General features: G+C 43.3%; 1 protein-coding gene across 4 annotated transcripts in view; it reads left to right on the top strand.

Annotated features, from left to right (window-relative positions):
- Positions 1-17178, top strand: part of PAK2 (p21 (RAC1) activated kinase 2) — a 58594-nt gene that overhangs the window by 17786 nt on the left and 23630 nt on the right. For 2 of the 4 annotated variants that reach the window (XM_084846957.1, XM_084846956.1), the window contains exons 2-4: positions 11008-11144; positions 11926-12136; positions 16479-16579. In XM_084846957.1, the coding sequence (XP_084703083.1) occupies positions 11950-12136; positions 16479-16579 (288 nt within the window). In that variant the 5' untranslated portion in view covers positions 11008-11144; positions 11926-11949. The remainder of the gene's footprint in view (positions 1-11007; positions 11145-11925; positions 12137-16478; positions 16580-17178) is intronic. The other 2 variants (XM_084846960.1, XM_084846958.1) reach the window with 1 other exon arrangement.

Below are 17178 nucleotides of genomic sequence, written 5' to 3'. Positions count from 1 at the left end.
TATTGGAATAAGTGCATATTTAAAACCAAAATGTGTTACAGTACTGATGGGCCTTGAATTTACTTAGTTTTTAAAGCCATTTTGGCTTTGTTGTGTTACTGGAATGGAAAATATTTTATATTTAAGGACAAGAGATAGTAGTACTGTGGATTACACTACTAGTTTGGCATGTACAGTTATTAAACTTGATAAAATTTCAGTTGGTTCACCACACCAGCTCTTAATTACTCTCTTAGAAGCCTCTTTGTTCTCAATAATTTTGTACTACCCAAACAGATGATATATCAATTTTTCAAAACCTTTTGGTTCAAATTTAAATTATCCGTCTCTCATTAACTTTTTAATTATATATCATTAAAGTCTTAGTAAGTTACTGATTGAAGTAAAACATCATGGGCTTTAGAAGGATTCCTTCTTTTTCACCTAGCCTGTATGTGCCTCAGTATTTGTAATGTATTGGGGAGAGGGGTGTCATTAACTTTCTTGGAGGCATGATACGCATCTGGTGCTATGGGGGGAGGAAGAAGCTTGGTGCAGATGTAATGTTTCATGGGCTATCAGTAGTTCTGAGCTTGGAAGGGATGAGGAGGGAGTGTGCAAGCATGCAGGGCATTTCTGATTTCTTAATACCTAGCCATGATTAGTTTTGACCAAAGTCAAACAACTTGCTTCAGACTGTTTTCACACTAATCATGGTTAGCATTAACGTTGATACAAATGTAGTGTTGCCCCATGGTTAGTCCGAAATGGGGAAAAGAAGGGTACATTTGCATATGGGACGGGTAGGGGACCAGGTGGTGGTAATGAGATTAGCGCAGTGCTGTGATAATGGGAGGAGTGGAAAACAAAGGGGAAAGTATATAAGCAAATGTATATAAACACATGGAGGGAGCAATCCTATGGCCATTAGACACTGTCTAGAGGGCCATAGGACTTTTTGGTTCCCAGAAACCACACTCTCCACCCCTTTCTGTGCAGGCTATGTCCCCATCCTCAGAAATGGAGTGTGGAGACAGGAAAAAGGGGGAAGACCCGAGGAGGGGAGGGGAGGAGACTGCGGAAGCTGCTTTCTATGCACTGCATGGCCTCCCCCCCCCCCCGACGCTCCCTGGCTAGACAGGCAAAATTGTCTGTCTAGCTAAAAATGAAGGGTGGCCAGAGCACGGAGGTGAGGATTGCCTCCATGTTCCGGCTGCCCTGCATTGGATAGTAGTCAGCCACTGAGTTTAGAGGCTGATGACTTTCTAAGGGATTGTGCCCTCAGGCATTGTTTCAGTTGGGGATGAAAATTAGGGGCTTATGTCGAGGGTTTTATGGAAGAGGAAAGGAGGGGTAGCGCCATGTAGGTGTTTTGAGTGGTGATTCCAAGTATAAGGAGCAGAAATGAAATATTGATAATATGGCCTTTTTAGTGATTGCTAAACAGTTTTTAGTCATGACTTCTGTCTTACATTTTGCTGACTTAGGATGCAATTGTGTGTAAGTCTCATTGAATTTACAATTACTTACTTTTGAGCAGACATGCATAGGAATGGGCTCGTACTCTGTGCGTGTCAACTTAGTTGAGATTTATTACATTTTGTCTTGTGGACCACTAAAGCAAGTTAATTAAAAATAATTTTGGTAAAATGGTCCCAGTGCTTTGTCTAATGGATGCACCAAATTCTGCTTCTTGGTGTGTTGGAAATTGCTGGATGTGTCCAGGCACAAGCAATTTGAGCATTATAGCTTCAGTTTTCTAAATTTTGTTTGCTAATTTAGCCAAGTAAAATTATTTTTCAACTTTATATATTATATTTTATAAATATATATTGAAAACTTAGTTAAGTATTCAGTTCTGTTGTCCAGTGAAAGTCAGTGAAATGGGTGAAGTCAGAATTAAAAATCTGTTTTTGGAAGGTTCTTTATCCAAACAGCCAATGAATCTGTAGAATTAAAAAAAAACACCTCTGGTATAGCTATAAAATGCTTTAATGGTGTTCTGGTTAACTTAGTATTTGGACCATCTTTTTTTCTGTCACTTGCGCTGCATATTTTAGGGTGTATGGTGGATGTTAAATAGTATACAATCAGCCAGATTGCTGGAGAATGGAGTAGTGTAGTAGTTGGTGTTTGTATGCTTTATTTGTGCTGCCGTGTTTTGTGCAGAAGCTTAACTTTATTACTCTTTTGAAACGGCTTATGGTACTTCACTTCCTGTTTTTAACATGACTATAAAGAACATAAGAGGATTTCCTCTTACACCATGAACAAGTTTAGTAAAGGACTTTTTGAGTCGTATTTTCAGTAAAGCAAGGGTTCATCTTTGTCAAAAGACAGGACAAATGCTGTGAATCTTTCCACTTTTAACAAAGAACAAAAACAGACTGCTTGGCTTCATATCTGAAATCTGGGTGCAGGCAGTTCATAGAGAAATCATTTTGAATGTTACGTTGTTTCACGTGTGGTATTGTTTGAAAACCTAGAGTGGGGACACCATAGCCCCATCTAAACGAGCCTTTTACTCTGGGGCGGCTACGAGTTGAGGTCCTTCGGGACATATGATGCAGTCGCCACTTTGCAGCCATCCGTGGTTTTCTCCTGGAAAATGCGGATTTCCGAAGAGGGTTTTTGCTGCGATGTTTTTGGTTTGCTGCAGGCTTTCCATGGTTGCGAGCTGTCTGTCCCTTCCCCAGACCAACTTCAGATTTTGTGATGAGCATGTCATAGGCGTGCATAGTGCTTGCATCACTCTGACACCCCTTTACTCCCCTGTCCTTTCGCAGCTGCTTAGTTGCAGAGGTATGGAGAGGCATTTTCATTTGTTTAATCACACTTTCGCATGTTTTTGCAGCTTTGTATCTTCACAATGGTTGCTTTGGAGTTGGTGCCCAAGGGCCGGGGGGTCTCGGGGCAACAGAAGGTCCAGGACCAACTTCGTTCTGCCACCATTTTGGTGTGATGGGTAGGCACATACCTCTCAAGTGCGAACCATTGCGAGAGTCCCAGGCTTGGGAACTGCCAAACAGTTGGTGTGGAAATGAAGGAGCATAGATCACCCACATTTTACCTAACGAGTAGGGCTGTGCACTGCTTGAGCCCGAGGCCCGAACCCTGAGTCGAAGTGGGCTGCATCGGGTAACTTTGAGCCCCTTCTGAGGCGAAGCCCTTTCGATGGCCTTGTAGGCCCCTTCCAACCCTACTATTCTATGATTCTATTCTATGAAGTGGAGGGGGCACGAAGCGACCCGGAGCAGATCAGGGGCTCTCTAAAGCACTCAGTGTGCTTCAGAGCTTCACCCTCCCCCCAGTCCAGCTGTGCCAGGTCCTTACCTGAACCGCTGCCGACACCTCCACCGCTGCCTCCGTCGCAGCAGCTGCCATCGCTGTCCTCGCCGCCACCCTCGCTGTCCTCTGCTGCCGCCCTTGCTGCCACCGCCATCGCTGTCATCCTTGCTGCCACTGTCCCCGTGGCGGAGGTGGCGGTGAAAATGGCGGCGGCGGCAGAGGAAGCGGTGGCAAGGTAAGGGGGTTTGCGCAGGGGTGTCAGGGGGAACCCGAACCGGGGTTTGACATCCGAATCCCTGTTCAGGGGTGGGCCACGGCCCCCCTGAATCTGCCCAAGCCGAATTGGGCCTGTTTCTGAAGCCACAAAGTGGCTTCCAAGTTGGATCCTGCACAGCCCTACTAGCGAGGGACGGACAGACACAACAGAACCCCTAAAATACAAAACAGCCGCTAAAACATGAAGTGTAGCACCCCCACGATCATGTGTCTGCACAACTGCACATTAAAATATAATGGTAAAAAGTGGGGGGGACAGCGGAGTTTCCTGTTGGGGAAGTCCTCAGTAAATTGGAAGTGTATTGCAGTAGAAGCTAATTTGCAGCTGCAATGCTGTGCAGTTGCAACAGAGTGAAGGGTGAAAGCGGTGCTATGTAGATGGGGCCCAAGTTTTGTTGTTGGGTAAAATATCCACTTTATTGCTGTGTACTACAGCTTTGTTTTAGAACCTTAGGGTAAATTTCCATTTGACTCTATGTACTTGGATACTCTCACTTCCTTGTATTTTAAAAGATAATATGTTGAAAATAAATGCCTTTACCCTTCATACTTCACAAGGTTCCCATCTGTATTGTACTTATACGTATACAAATGCAAGATCAAATGAGAATCTTCCTTAAGTGTAGAACGTTGTTTCAGCTTCCCTGTCAGTCAGTGTACACCTTGTTGATCTGATTTCCTAGGAATGAATGTTGTCTGAAATAATCCAGGACATGTCTTTTTAGACTCCAGTTATGTCACTACAGATTTTCTCACACTTAGCTGAGTAGGAGATACAATCTCTAGGTTTAGCAGGAATGCTTGTTAACTTTGGTCAGAGTAGGCCATTTCTGCCTTGTCTAGGTTCTCCAAGGATGAAATTAGAGTGGAGACATAGTGGTAGAGCATCATGATTGGTTTTAGAATCTACCCTGAACTCTCACACTCCTTCCTTTCCTTTTGTGTGAATCCCCTCTCCCTTCATTGGTTAATGTTAACTATACCTCAGCAGTACTCTGCATATACAGTCAGGGCCAGAAATATTGGAACCTGGAACACCACGGAAGACAACTAAAGTGGATGACTGCAGAATTCTGCTCATGGTGAAGAGGAACCCTTTCACAACATCCAGCCAGGTCAAGAACACTCTTGCGGAGGTAGGCATGTCATTGTCAACATCTACAGTCAAGAGACGACTTTATGAATGTAAATACAGAAGTGTCAGGGTGGAAACTGAGCTGATAGAACCCCAGAGCAGTTCTGATTCTGAAGAGGATCAGCAATCCGTGGGAGAGGAGCCAGCTCATCCCTCACAGGCACAGCAGCTGGAGAGATTCCTCCTGCCGACATTCCTGAGATAGATAGTGATCCTAGCAGTGAGAAAGTGCAGGAACGGGGCTTGTTAGATGCTTGACGCAGACGCAGGGAGCGACGAGCGATGGAGGGCGCGGAAAGGAGGCGTAGTGCCCATTTGGTGCGCAAGCAACGGCTGCCTCCTGTGGACCCAAGGGAAAGAGGGAGGATCTCTCCCTAGCCCATATGTTCAGGGTCTTCAAGTGACTCTCCTTCAAACGGGGATCAAGTGCCTACCCGGTGCATAGGCCACTCCGCTGTTCCTTGCTTAGTCGCTGGTGATTAGCATCTGAAAGAGTCATTAAGTTGTAAAAGAATTAAAGCCTTGAAAATAATCCTTTCGTCTGCGTCTTGAATTGGCTATCGGAGTCTACTGAAAGAGGCCGCTAGGGCGCTCCTGACAGCAAGCTTCACAACAGGGTGCATACCACTGGTAACACTCAAGAACAGAAAGGCCAGATTATCCTTTGCCAGCAAACACCTAAAAAAGCCTGCCCAGTTCTGGAATAAGATTCTTTGGACTGATGAAACCAAGATTAACTTGTACCCGAATGATGGGAAGAGAAAAGTATGGAGAAGGAAAGGTACAGCTCATGATCCAAAGCATACCACATCATCTGTCAAACATGGTGAAGGCAGTGTTATGGCATGGGCATGTATGGCTGCCAATGGAACTGGGTCACTGGTGTTTATTGATGCCCTGACTGCTGATAAAAGCAGCAGGATGAATTCTGAAGTGTATAGGGCTATACTTTCTGCTCAGATTCAGCCGAACGCTGCCAAACTGATGGGATGCTGCTTCATATTGCAGATGGATAATGACTCAAAGCATACAGCAAAAGCTACCCAAGAGTTTCTCCAGGCAAAGCAGTGGGATGTTCTTCAATGGCCAAGTCAGTCACCTGATCTCAACCCAATAGAGCATGCTTTTCACTTACTGAAGACTGAAGGCAGAAAGACCCACGAACAAGCAGCAGCTGAAGGCAGCTGCAGTAAAGGCCTGGCAAAGCATCTCGAGAGCGGAAACTCAGCATTTGGTCATGTCCATGGGTTCCAGACTTCAGGCAGTCATTGACTGCAAAGGATTTTTATCCAGGTATTAAAGGCGATCCTTAAGTTTGAAATGATGTTGGTTTGTTCCATTACTTCTGAGCCACCAACGATGGGTGTGTGTGTATGCCACTAGCTGTACTTCCTGAATGGTTAGTACCCCACTTTTGCCAAACCCCTTGAATTACAACTGAAAGTCCTGACTTCGCTCCCATCTGGTTGTGTTTCCTTTCAACTTCAATGTGGTGGTGTACAGAGGCCAACTGCCGAAACAGTTATCCTTGTTCCAATATTTCTGGCCCTGACTGTGCATAGCTGATTCAGAAATACAGGGCCATGTTGGGTATGTAGTATGTGCATGGCTCTCTTTTCCTATAGTGCGCCAAAGTGGGGTGCGCAACATGATCCACGGGGGTGCGCAAGCTGCCTGATCATTGAGCAGCCTCCTGCTGCTCCTATGAGGTGGGCGGTGGCAGCAGGATGGGACAGGATGTCCTATTGAGAGCAACTGCTCGGGCCATGGTGCTTTCCTTCTGAAGGAAAGCGAGAAGGAGATTAACCCTTCCCAGTCTCCTTTCTCAGAATGAAGCCGAGAAGGAAGTGGGCACTTTCCTCTCAGCTTCCATCCTACCAAAAGAGAGTGAGAAGGGTTAACAGCCCAGGCCAAGCCACCAGTTGGTCAAGGTGTGGGAACTCTGTGCAGGGTGTGTGCGGGGCTGGCGACCAGGACTTTCAGCTCCAGCGCAGGCAGGAGCCTGGCCAAGCACACCTTTCCTGAGGAGACCTTTCATGTCCTTGCAAGTTGACAGTGGTGCTCTCGTGGATTTACAGATTATCTAGTTATAACTAACCTAACCTTCACAAAATGGACAGGTGGCTTAAAAAGAACTGAACTTAGAACCAGACCTTCGAATCACTGTATCAGAAAGTGTTAAACCAAGATTTTCAAAAATAATGAAGCATATTCAATCACATTGATCTCACTAAAAATATTATTAATTATTAATATTAATATTTTTAAAGTGAGAGCAAAAAGGGTTTTTGTAACGTTAATAAATAAACATTATTTTAAAAATAGGTTATTTTATTTTATTTCATCTTTATCTCATGTTTAATTTTTATTTTTTGTGTATGTTTTATAATGTATATAATATATTAGTACAATGGTACATGTATATAATCTATAAATTAAATACACATATATTGGGGGTGCGTGCTCAGAAATTTTCACTGATAGAGCTACGTGATCAAAAAAGTTTGGAGACCACTGCTATAGTGGACTATATTTCCTTGTTGATATATGAAGGGACTGCTGTGAGTGACCTGTAACAATCAGCTTGTAATATTACTCTTCAGTACTGGACATATGGGAACTGCTGTCTCCATCTTGAATTAATATCTGGAAGCTGTGATCAGTTGCATTATTCTGAATGGACAGATCAGAGGTGAATCCTGACAAACTGGAAGTGATGGTTTTGAATCTCCTTGTAGCCATGGTGGGGAAGGTTTGCCTGCAATCAGTAGGGTAACAATTCATTCATCAAAACATGTTCAAAGTTGGGGAGTCTTCTTATTCAGCCTGGTTTAGGTAAGTGGTTGCGGATGCAAGAGCTGTCAGCTCCATTTGCTGTACAGGCTGTGCCATTTCTTGGATAGGGAAGATCTTGTAATGCTTTCATAACCTCAAGGCTTGACTACTGTACTGTAGTTTAATGTCTAGACTACAGCCTAGAAGCTTCAGCTAGTGCAGAACACTGCTGCTTTTGTCTTCTAATGGGATATCAAAAGGCATGAATGTATACATACATTACTACATCAGTAGCACTGGCTACTGGTATGCTTCTGAGCTCAATTTAAGGAGCTGGTGTTCTGTCACATGTCTTGGAGACTGCCTCTCCTTGTGTCACCTGCATGTCAGCTTTGGTTATCCAGTCAGGCCCTGGTTCACAGTCCTTATATGGGTGAAGTGATGGCAGTTGCAGCTAGGAGCAGGGCCTTTTCATCAATTGCCTGAATGCTGTGGAATGAACTATTGGAAGTTCATAGTTTCCTTCCTTAGTGGTCTTTAGGAAAGGTTGTACAGCATGTCTTTTCCATTCTGCTTTTGGTTTGACTGATTAAACTGTTGGGGCTTTTCCACCTGTTTACTTTTCTGCATTTTTGTTGAATCTCTATTGTATTTGAGTTTTAATTGTGTAAGCTGCTTTGAGCAGATAGTGAATTGTGTAGGCTACCTTGAGCCTAGATATATATATATTTTTTAAATCATCAGTTTGAATCTGAATGCAAGCTTTCATAGGCAGGTTTTTTTTTAATCTGCGTAGATTTGGGGAATGGCCAGCTGGCAGTATATGGACAGGGTCTGGCCAGTTCGATTTAGTCTGATTTCCAAGAATCTACTCGAGGCTTTATTTAGATTACTTAACTTTTGGGGGTGAGAAAAGCTCTTGCACTCGTTGGGCCCTGCAGAGTAAACAGCAGAATCCCTGTGCTTTGTAAAATCCCCCCTTTGTTGGGAAGAAGCAGAAGCTGGATTTTCCTCAGCGTAGGCTATGCCACAGCTGACCCTGGGAAATCCCTGATGCATTGTGTTTGTCTGTTGGTTTTGACCTTGGTTCTGATTGCATTCTGCTGCCTTCTTCTCATGTAGCACAGGGAGGGATGCTACAGCTAGGAAGCATGTCTCTGCTTTTGGCAAGGCCAGTGCCACTCTTCAAAGAATAGATGGCTTGGGGAGGGGCACAGACCAGTCTAAAGCCAGTGCTGGTGTTTCTTCTGACTCGCTGGTGCCTTTCCCAGCCCAATGTGGCTTCTGTGGTGCAGAGGTCTCAGGGGCATCCTCTTGTTTTGCACTAGGAGGATGCCTTCCAGGTTCCTTTGTGGGGTGGGAGCTGGAAAAAGCTATGGTATGGCTGGGGGACGGTCTGAATTTTAAGCAGCTTGGCTGCAGGGGAACTAGGCTGTCCATGCTGAAGAAATCAGCTATCCCTGATGTAAATATAAAGATACGCTAGGGCGTAGCTATTTGTTCCTGTACAAAATACAGTACAATTTGATCTAGGCAAATGCAATCTCTGGTGGTGCTACCGTAACCTCCAGATGTGTTCATCTTATGGTTTATTAAAGTTTATATGTTGGTTTGCATGGCATGACAGCCCACTATGGCTTAATTTAGTTGTGGGGGCTGTTGTGTTGTGGGAATCCAAGGGCTTACTGTGGCTTGTTGTGCGAACCCAAGCAGCAGGGGTTGTTTGAGGGTACTTAACATTGCACAGGATAGAGGCAGGTTGGATCAAATTAAAACCACTGGAGAGCCACCTGAAAGGAACTAAGGGAGTTCTTAGTCGTTGTAAATCCCTTTCTAAAGAACAGTTATGGGTTGCTTTTATTACTATTTTTTAACCAAACCTGCAGGTCTCATTATTATGCAGTGGATCCTTAACAGTGCTTAATAAGGAAGGAATACCTTTCCTGCTTTTAGCCAGAATGCCTTTTAAGTACCTCTGAACTTCATATCAAGTAACATTTGATCTTGGTTCTTTGCAGCTTGGGGAGAGATGGGTGGGGGTCTAATAAAGCTGCTAAAAGGTGCTGGGCCTGGAGAGGCAAACTGCTCCTTTGCATTCTTAGTCTTCCTATACATTAACAATCCTACATATACTACCTGGGAGTAAGTCCCACTGATTTTAGCGGGACCTATTTTTGAGTGGCATGCATAGGAGTGTGCTGTAATTGCTCTCTTAGGCATGACATAGATGTTAAGGTGAATGCTAACCTGAAAGCATTTCAGTCTTAGCATTTCTTATTTTGGAAATCTTAAAAGCACCTACATCTGTCCTTATTGTACTGGACAGCAAATAAGCAAAATCTTAACTTGTAGTGTATTTGTGGCAGTAAACTCTGTGTCATGGATGGACTCTGGTGGGGGGCACATGTTACTAATTTGGACAGGGAGCTAAACAGTTTACAGTCCGAAAAAATGGACTGGGATTAAAACCTTATACTGGGGCAGTCTGAGGACTGGGAGCAGATCCTGGGATGTTCTCCCTCAACAACACTGAAAGTCTGTGTTGTTGAGGGAGAAACAACCTAGAGTTTTAACCCTTGGTTTGTTCTTGGGTTAAGACTCTGGGTTGTTTCTCTCACAACAACCCAGAATTCTGTGTTTAGACATCGCAGAGAACAACCCAGGGACCAGACATTCCTGAGTTGATCAGCAAATCAGAAGCAGGTGAACAGTCGGGAGCTAGCTCACTTGCTCCTGCACATGTCGAAACAACCCATGGTTAACAAGCCGTGGTTTGTTAAATTATTCGAACTGGGTCAATATATACATATAATTCCTGAATAAAAGGAGGACAGAGTAGGCAGTAGCCTGAAAAGGAGGAACCTGAGGAAACAAGGGGTGGCAGAACTGTGGTGTTGACTGGAAGAATGTAAGATAGAGTAAGACTGGGGCAAAACCTTACAAAGGAGCTAAAGTCAGGAGAGTTTATGCCCTAATCACAAACGGTGGGGGGTTAGGGCTGTGGTCTGGGCCAGGAAACCAAGGGGCACAGAATTGCTACAGCTAGACCCTGACAGGATAATTCTGTCAGTTGTTGGCATCTGCTGTTACTGTTGCATTGTAAGCTGGCAATCCTAAGGGTGCCAATAAGTGTGAAAAAACGGAAGGTTTCAGAGGGGGGAATTTCACACATTCATTTGAATTATTTGAATAATTCCATGGCGGAATTATTTTAATACAATCGACTTGCTTGATTAGTAGCTACGTGGTTCTCTGTGACTTCCAACTAGACAGTATAATAGAGTGATGAGCCCTGAGTAAGCAAGGCAGTACTTTGTAAGTGAGGCAGTAAGTACTGAGTGAGGCCTTACCTTTATTTGAAACAAATAGCATTTGAAAATAATACTCAAAATGCTGGAAGCAACTTTCAGTTTACACAGTCACATTCATCTGAGGGTCTTTGTAACAAACAATAAATCATTTTTGCAGCCAGCCTGATGATAATATAGCAAAACTGAGTGTTTTAAAAACAAAGGAGCAGGAATACTTAACAAGCACTGTTAATTGGATTACAGATTGTCCTTGTTGGAGAGATCGGTTATCACCACCCAAAACGAAGCAGTGAAAAATGTCAGCAAAGAATTAAAAAGACACGGAGGGAGCAATCCTACTGGAGCAATCCTCTGAACTCAGAGACGACCGCCTATCCAATGTAAGACAGGAGAAGCGCGGAGGGGATTGTCCCCTCCGCGCTTCAGCTGCCCAGCATTTGCAACTAGACAGCCGATTTTAGCTGTCTAGCCACGGGAAGTCGGAGTGTGGGAAGCAGCGGCTGGATGACATGTTGGATGTGTTGTACCAGAATTCTGACTTCCCTACCCCGGCATGCCCCGAGGAAGGCCCCATTTCGCTGCTCCGTGTTCCTCTTCTGAGCATGGGGCCATTCCGCGCTGCCTACGAGGCAGTGTGGGAGGAGGTGAAGGTCGGTTCTCAGGGAACTGACCTTGGAGCGGGGCTCTGAGGTCAGTTCCCAGGAACTGACCTAGCCTATGGCTGTCTAGCCACTGACTAGCAGCCATAGGATTGTCCCCTAAATTGCAAATCATCTTCCATTCTCCATTTCCATTTGCCCGATGGGGCCTTGTAATATTGTCTTCTTCCCTTTTTCCTATAGAATGAGCAAAAGGAAATGTGTTTCTGCTCATTGCAGTTTTGCATAATTATGGGAGAATTATATGTATAAAATTAGGCAGTAAGAAATAACTATACTGTTAACAAATTTGGTGTCTACATTTTGCATCATATGTATCAACAATGTCCTTGGGAAAGTGAAAGACTATCATAGAAATAGGCTTCCCCAATCTGGTGCTGGTTTAAAATCTCTTTTTCATAGGAAATATTAATGAATAGGAAGGAAGAGTAAACAAGTTGTAATGTGCTTTTGTTGTGCTAACGTATCTCTACTGACAAAGCGTTTCCCTGTTCAATTTCAGTGTGTTGTCTAACCATTAAGTATCATGTCTGACAACGGAGAACTCGAAGACAAGCCACCAGCTCCACCTGTGCGAATGAGCAGTACTATCTTCAGTTCAGGAGGCAAAGATCCATTATCTGCTAATCATAGCTTGAAACCCCTGCCATCTGTGCCAGAAGAGAAAAAGCCTAGGAACAAAATCATCTCCATTTTCTCTAGTACTGAAAAAGGTAAGATGCTACATTGTGTGGGTTTGAGACATGTTTCCCAGTGCCTGTCAGAAGCCTGCATGTGGCACAATGAAGCTGCAAACACATCCATCTTGGATCTCATTTCAGTTATTTTGCATATTCACAGTAGGCCTATTTATCCAAGAGATTATAAAACTCACTGCTTTCAAGCTAAATGGCATGAAAGAAGTGAGATTTTATGAACTCTAAAACAGGTTAATATAGCCTTGTAAGTAAACTGGCAGTAGGACGTCACTCACATCCTGGTTTGTTAGCCTGAGGCTCCACCTCCACACACACACCCAATAGTTTTCCCTTGCTGTTCCCAGGGAGGGATCTGCTGTTACACCCCCCTGTATTTTCTCCCCCAAGTTCCTAGAAGATGGGAGTAGCCAATAGGTGGAGCTGCCATTGGTGTAGTATTTTTTTGCCACTGTGCTGGTGGTGGATGTTCTTTGCTCCCTCCCAAATTGGGTGAAAGGACATCTGCCTGTGTGGTAAATGTGATGGCACTGGCTGACTCCTTGTCTTTTTCTATGCTTCTCTCATAGTTATAGGAACTGGGACAGAAAAAGACAAGTAGCAACCATCTTTGCTTTATTTACTCAGCTGGGTGAATGCTGTGGGACTCATTCGATTTTGTTCTCCTTCTATCTGTCTCTCCCTACCTTAGGGACAGAAATACCTGGCTGAGCAAATGCAGCAGAGCTAGTTTCTGCTTTTCCTTCTATCCTCCTCCTCCTGCTAGGTAGAGAGTGACTGAAAGAGGGTCATTCCAGCAAGATAAAGGTGCATATTTCCAAATGAAGTCCTTTAAAACACAGCTCTGTTCTGGAGGCAGCATATTCAGAGTGTTTCTCTTTTCCTTTTCTCTCTTTCCTCCATGCCCCAGGAGGTGGAGAGAAGCAATCTGGTATGTAGCCCTCAGAGCTGAGGGTCTCTCTCCTTTCTAGGAGAGGATGGGGAGAGAAGCAGCCACTAGAATCACAGTGCAACTGAACACACAGGGCTCTCCCAGCTGGCTGACTGGCCGCAGTTCTTCCTGGATTAATCTTTAATAAAAAGAAGAAGCTGCCTTATATGAGTCATACTTGCGTCTGTCTACCTCAGTATTGCCTGCTGTGACTGACACCTGCTATCCAAGGTCTGAGGCAGGAGTCCTCAGCCCTGTTACCAGAAATCCTGCTGTTAGAGATGCCGGATATTGAACCTAGAGCACATGGATGCGCTCTACCACTGATCTGTGCCCACCCCGAAAAAGCAGAATTATAGCCCTGTAGCAGCTACAGAGGTTTTAAAATTTCTGTAAACAGGTACTTTGAAGTACTTTGGTGTTTCAAAGTTGGAAGATAAGAGTAGACGGTGGGATTTGAGAAAATTAGCTGAATGCTCTGGATAAAATGACCAGGGGAAAATGAAAATATTCACATTTTAATCTTCCTTATATGGATAATTATAGTCTTTAGCTGTCCACCTAATTGTTAGCTTAGACCGGAGATGAAACATATAGGCTGCAAATGTACCTGCTTCTATAATGTTGTACTTGTGTAAGCTAACACGTACAAACTAGTTTCAAATGGTCACCTTCCAGTTTTAATTCAGATGCAAAGAGGCAGGTAGTATAGCTATTGTCCCTACCCTTTTATGCCTTTTTTGTTGTGAAAACATGAAAGTAATTATTTACAGACCATCTGGGGCCCGCTACATAAGGACGAGTGTGTGTTTTAAAAAATAAAAGTAAACACCTGAAGACTCTTCCATCTTGAGCGCCCTTGATTCACATGCATTTGCAAGAATTCTTGTGCATCTTGTAACATGTGGAAACTAATGTTTTATTTTGCTTAGATTGCTTCATTTTTCTGAGTGTAAAGTTGAAAATATTTGAATCACCTTTTTAGAAATGTTTTGAAATGTCAGAATAGCAAGCAAGATATAAGGATTGCTTTGCAGTAGTTTAGTCAGTGTCCACTTATTCTGCATAATGGTTGTACTAAAAGTTGGCCGTATGATAATTTGCCTGCCTACAGTATGAGTGGCTGATGGTTATAAAAACAAGTTGAAAAATCATGATGTGTTACTTTTAACAAAGTTCATGGGATCTTTCACTTTCCAAAGCAGGTCTGTACATGTGTTCGTTAATGCTTTAAGTTTATATAAATTATTGATATGATGTGTGGGCTGTTTCTCTAAGACACTAAGGGCGCAATCCTATGCAGATAGGCGGTCGCCTATCCAATGCAGGGCAGGAGAAGAATGGAGGGGATCGTTCCCTCCGTGCTTCTCCTACCCTGCATTTTTGGCTAAACAGTCAATTGCTGCTGTCTAGCATACTGAGCTGCGGTGCAAATATTGTCAGAGGTTCAAAATAATGGCCTTGTGCTGGCCTACTTAAAAAGGCTCATGTACCTGTTGATAAAAGATGACTAGCTGTCCGTATCTCTCGGCTGGCTATTACCGTCATAGCCTGCATTTGTTTAAGATATTTTTTTATTAATCATCCCTCTTTGTGGAGAGTTTGACCATTGGTCTCAGTCTAAGATATGCATTTTATTGAAAGGAGAGGAGTTAATTTGTAAATTTGGTGTTTAGCCATATGCATTATTCCCCATGCATGGGTGCTTGTCAGCTGTCCATTCTGGTGGTTGCTCCACTCCCAAAATTGGTGCCCCTCCCTGGAGAAGCACAACCCAGCCCCAACACCACCCATGTACATGCAGAATCACTGTGCACTGGCCTGTCTGGCTATTATGTTTTGAGGAAGTAGAGATGCTGCTATTCTTGTTGTGGAAACAGATCTCTGCTAGTACTGTTTTTGAACCTGGAGTATCTCCAGGAAGAATAAATGGTAGGAGCCCTGTATTACACGCACTCTTTGTTCAGATTCAGACTAACAATCCAATAACTTTTGCTCTCTGGACTGCAGGGGGACATTGGGAACTTTCTACTTTAGCTGTATTTTAAACACTTATTTGTAATAATAACAAAATTAGGTAAAGATTGAACACCACAAACATAATCACTTTTATTTATTTACATTTTTATTAATAAATTTAATGCAAAAGTTATTCTACAATTAATGAGTGAACTTGCATATTAAGAGAAATTGCATATGTTTGGATATTTTCCTGAAATTTGTCACTCCAAACGTTTACAGTTATTTGCCCTCTTTGTATATCTTTATTCTATGTTCTGTGTTACTGAATTTAAAGATACGTTAGTTTTGACATAATTGCAATGTATCGCATTCTGTAAAAAATGCTGACCCAGGCAGAGAAACAGATGTATACCGGTATACCACTCCATCTAAATTTAGCATAACTGTTGGATCCTGTGTGATCTTGTGCTTGGTACTTTATAAATTGTAACAGCTTTCCCCAACCTGATGCCCTCTAGATGTTTTGGACTACAACTCTCACGATCCCCAGCCAGCATAGCCAATTGTCAGGGATAATGGCACTTATCATCCAAAACATCGGGAGGGCACCAGGTTGCGGAAAGCTGTATTATGAAGTAACAAGGTGATGTCCCATTTAAATACCTCATAGCTGTGACTTCTAAAAAAAATAAATAATTAGGTGTAGTTTGAAATAAGGTTAGTGCTGTAGAAACAAACTTAAAATATTGTATATAAGATGTTTCACTGACACATGATGGTATCTAAATTGTTAGGGTACTTTTGCATGCTCTATACACGTTAGTGGCCCAGGACAAACTGATTAGTAGAAAATGTATACATCTAGTAGTCAAAATTTGGGACATGCAATTTACCTCATAATCCAGGGCAAGCAAAAACCACAGGTAAGAAGCAGCCTTAGAACAGGCCAGACTATTTGTCTGTCTATCCCAGTATTGTCTACTCTGATGGGCAGAGGCTCTCCAGGTCTCTTTCCTATCATCTGCAATCTGATCATTTAACTACAGATGCCAGGGATTGAACCAGGGTCCTTTTGCATGAAAGCATGTGCTCTCACACTTAGCTACTGGCCCTCACATGTAATGGAGTCTTTTTGCTATGGGAGTTCTGTGATCTCTTTCATGCACCTGAATCAGCTTTGTGGTATTTCCAGCAGGAACCAGTAATTTCTGTATCTCCTTGTTGAATGCAAGTTAGTTTGCTAGTTACATAAAATGCTTGGGCCTCGCTGACTCACTCACAGGAGTATCAAAAAGGTTAGGTTCCTTCGTAGCTGAAATTTGGTACAACATCCATGGGACATTTGTACACTTAACAGTTCTGTATACAGAATATTCACTTTGAAATGTTGCTGGATAGGTTCACTAAATTTTGAAATGGGGCTAAATAGCTTGTTCCCTGTGGCTGAATATTTTGGTTTTCTTGTAGGGAGTAGGAAAAAGGAAAAAGAAAGGCCTGAAATCTCTCCCCCCTCAGACTTTGAACATACCATTCATGTTGGCTTTGATGCTGTTACTGGGGAATTTACTGTAAGTACACCAAGTTTGACTCTGTTCAGAGTGTGCTAGTTTATTGTCAATATGGAAGAGAATATTTTCATGTCCTCCTTAGCTTTCTTGTTACAAGTGTTCACTGGAGATTTTCATGTATTTTGCCACTAAAACATTTCCTCAATAAATACTTCTCCTGTTATCCCTACAGGATAGCTGTGGAAAACTGCAAATCACTTTATGAAGTGGTTTAAATTTAACTTAAAATAGACATAGACTGGGTTCACATGATCGCAGGAGTAAAAGAAGTCATCGTGGCTTCTCCCCCCACCCCTGCGCATGCTGCATGCACACCAGATGTTTACATGATTACCTGCGCTGCAGCACAGGTTAGTGTGACACCTGAACCCTGCATACAGTGGGGATGGTTTTGTACCCATTTTACAACCCCTACTGCATGTTGTGGATTCACACCTGCACTGTGTGCTGGATTCGGACAGCATGCCAGCCCGCGCTGCAGCGCAGGTAATTATGTAAACAACTGGCGTACACGCAAAGGGGCAGGAGGGGAAGCCACGATGGCTTCTTTTACTCCCACGATTGTATGAACCCAGCCATTGTCTGCATTCACATGGAAT

The sequence above is a fragment of the Heloderma suspectum genome, chromosome 3, assembly GCF_057233095.1.
Source record: "Heloderma suspectum isolate Gila_16-S chromosome 3, 16-S_ref, whole genome shotgun sequence".
NCBI classification, from domain to species: Eukaryota; Metazoa; Chordata; class Lepidosauria; order Squamata; family Helodermatidae; genus Heloderma; species Heloderma suspectum.
Note: the sequence above shows the minus strand (reverse complement) of the source record. Positions and strands in the feature narration are given on the sequence as shown.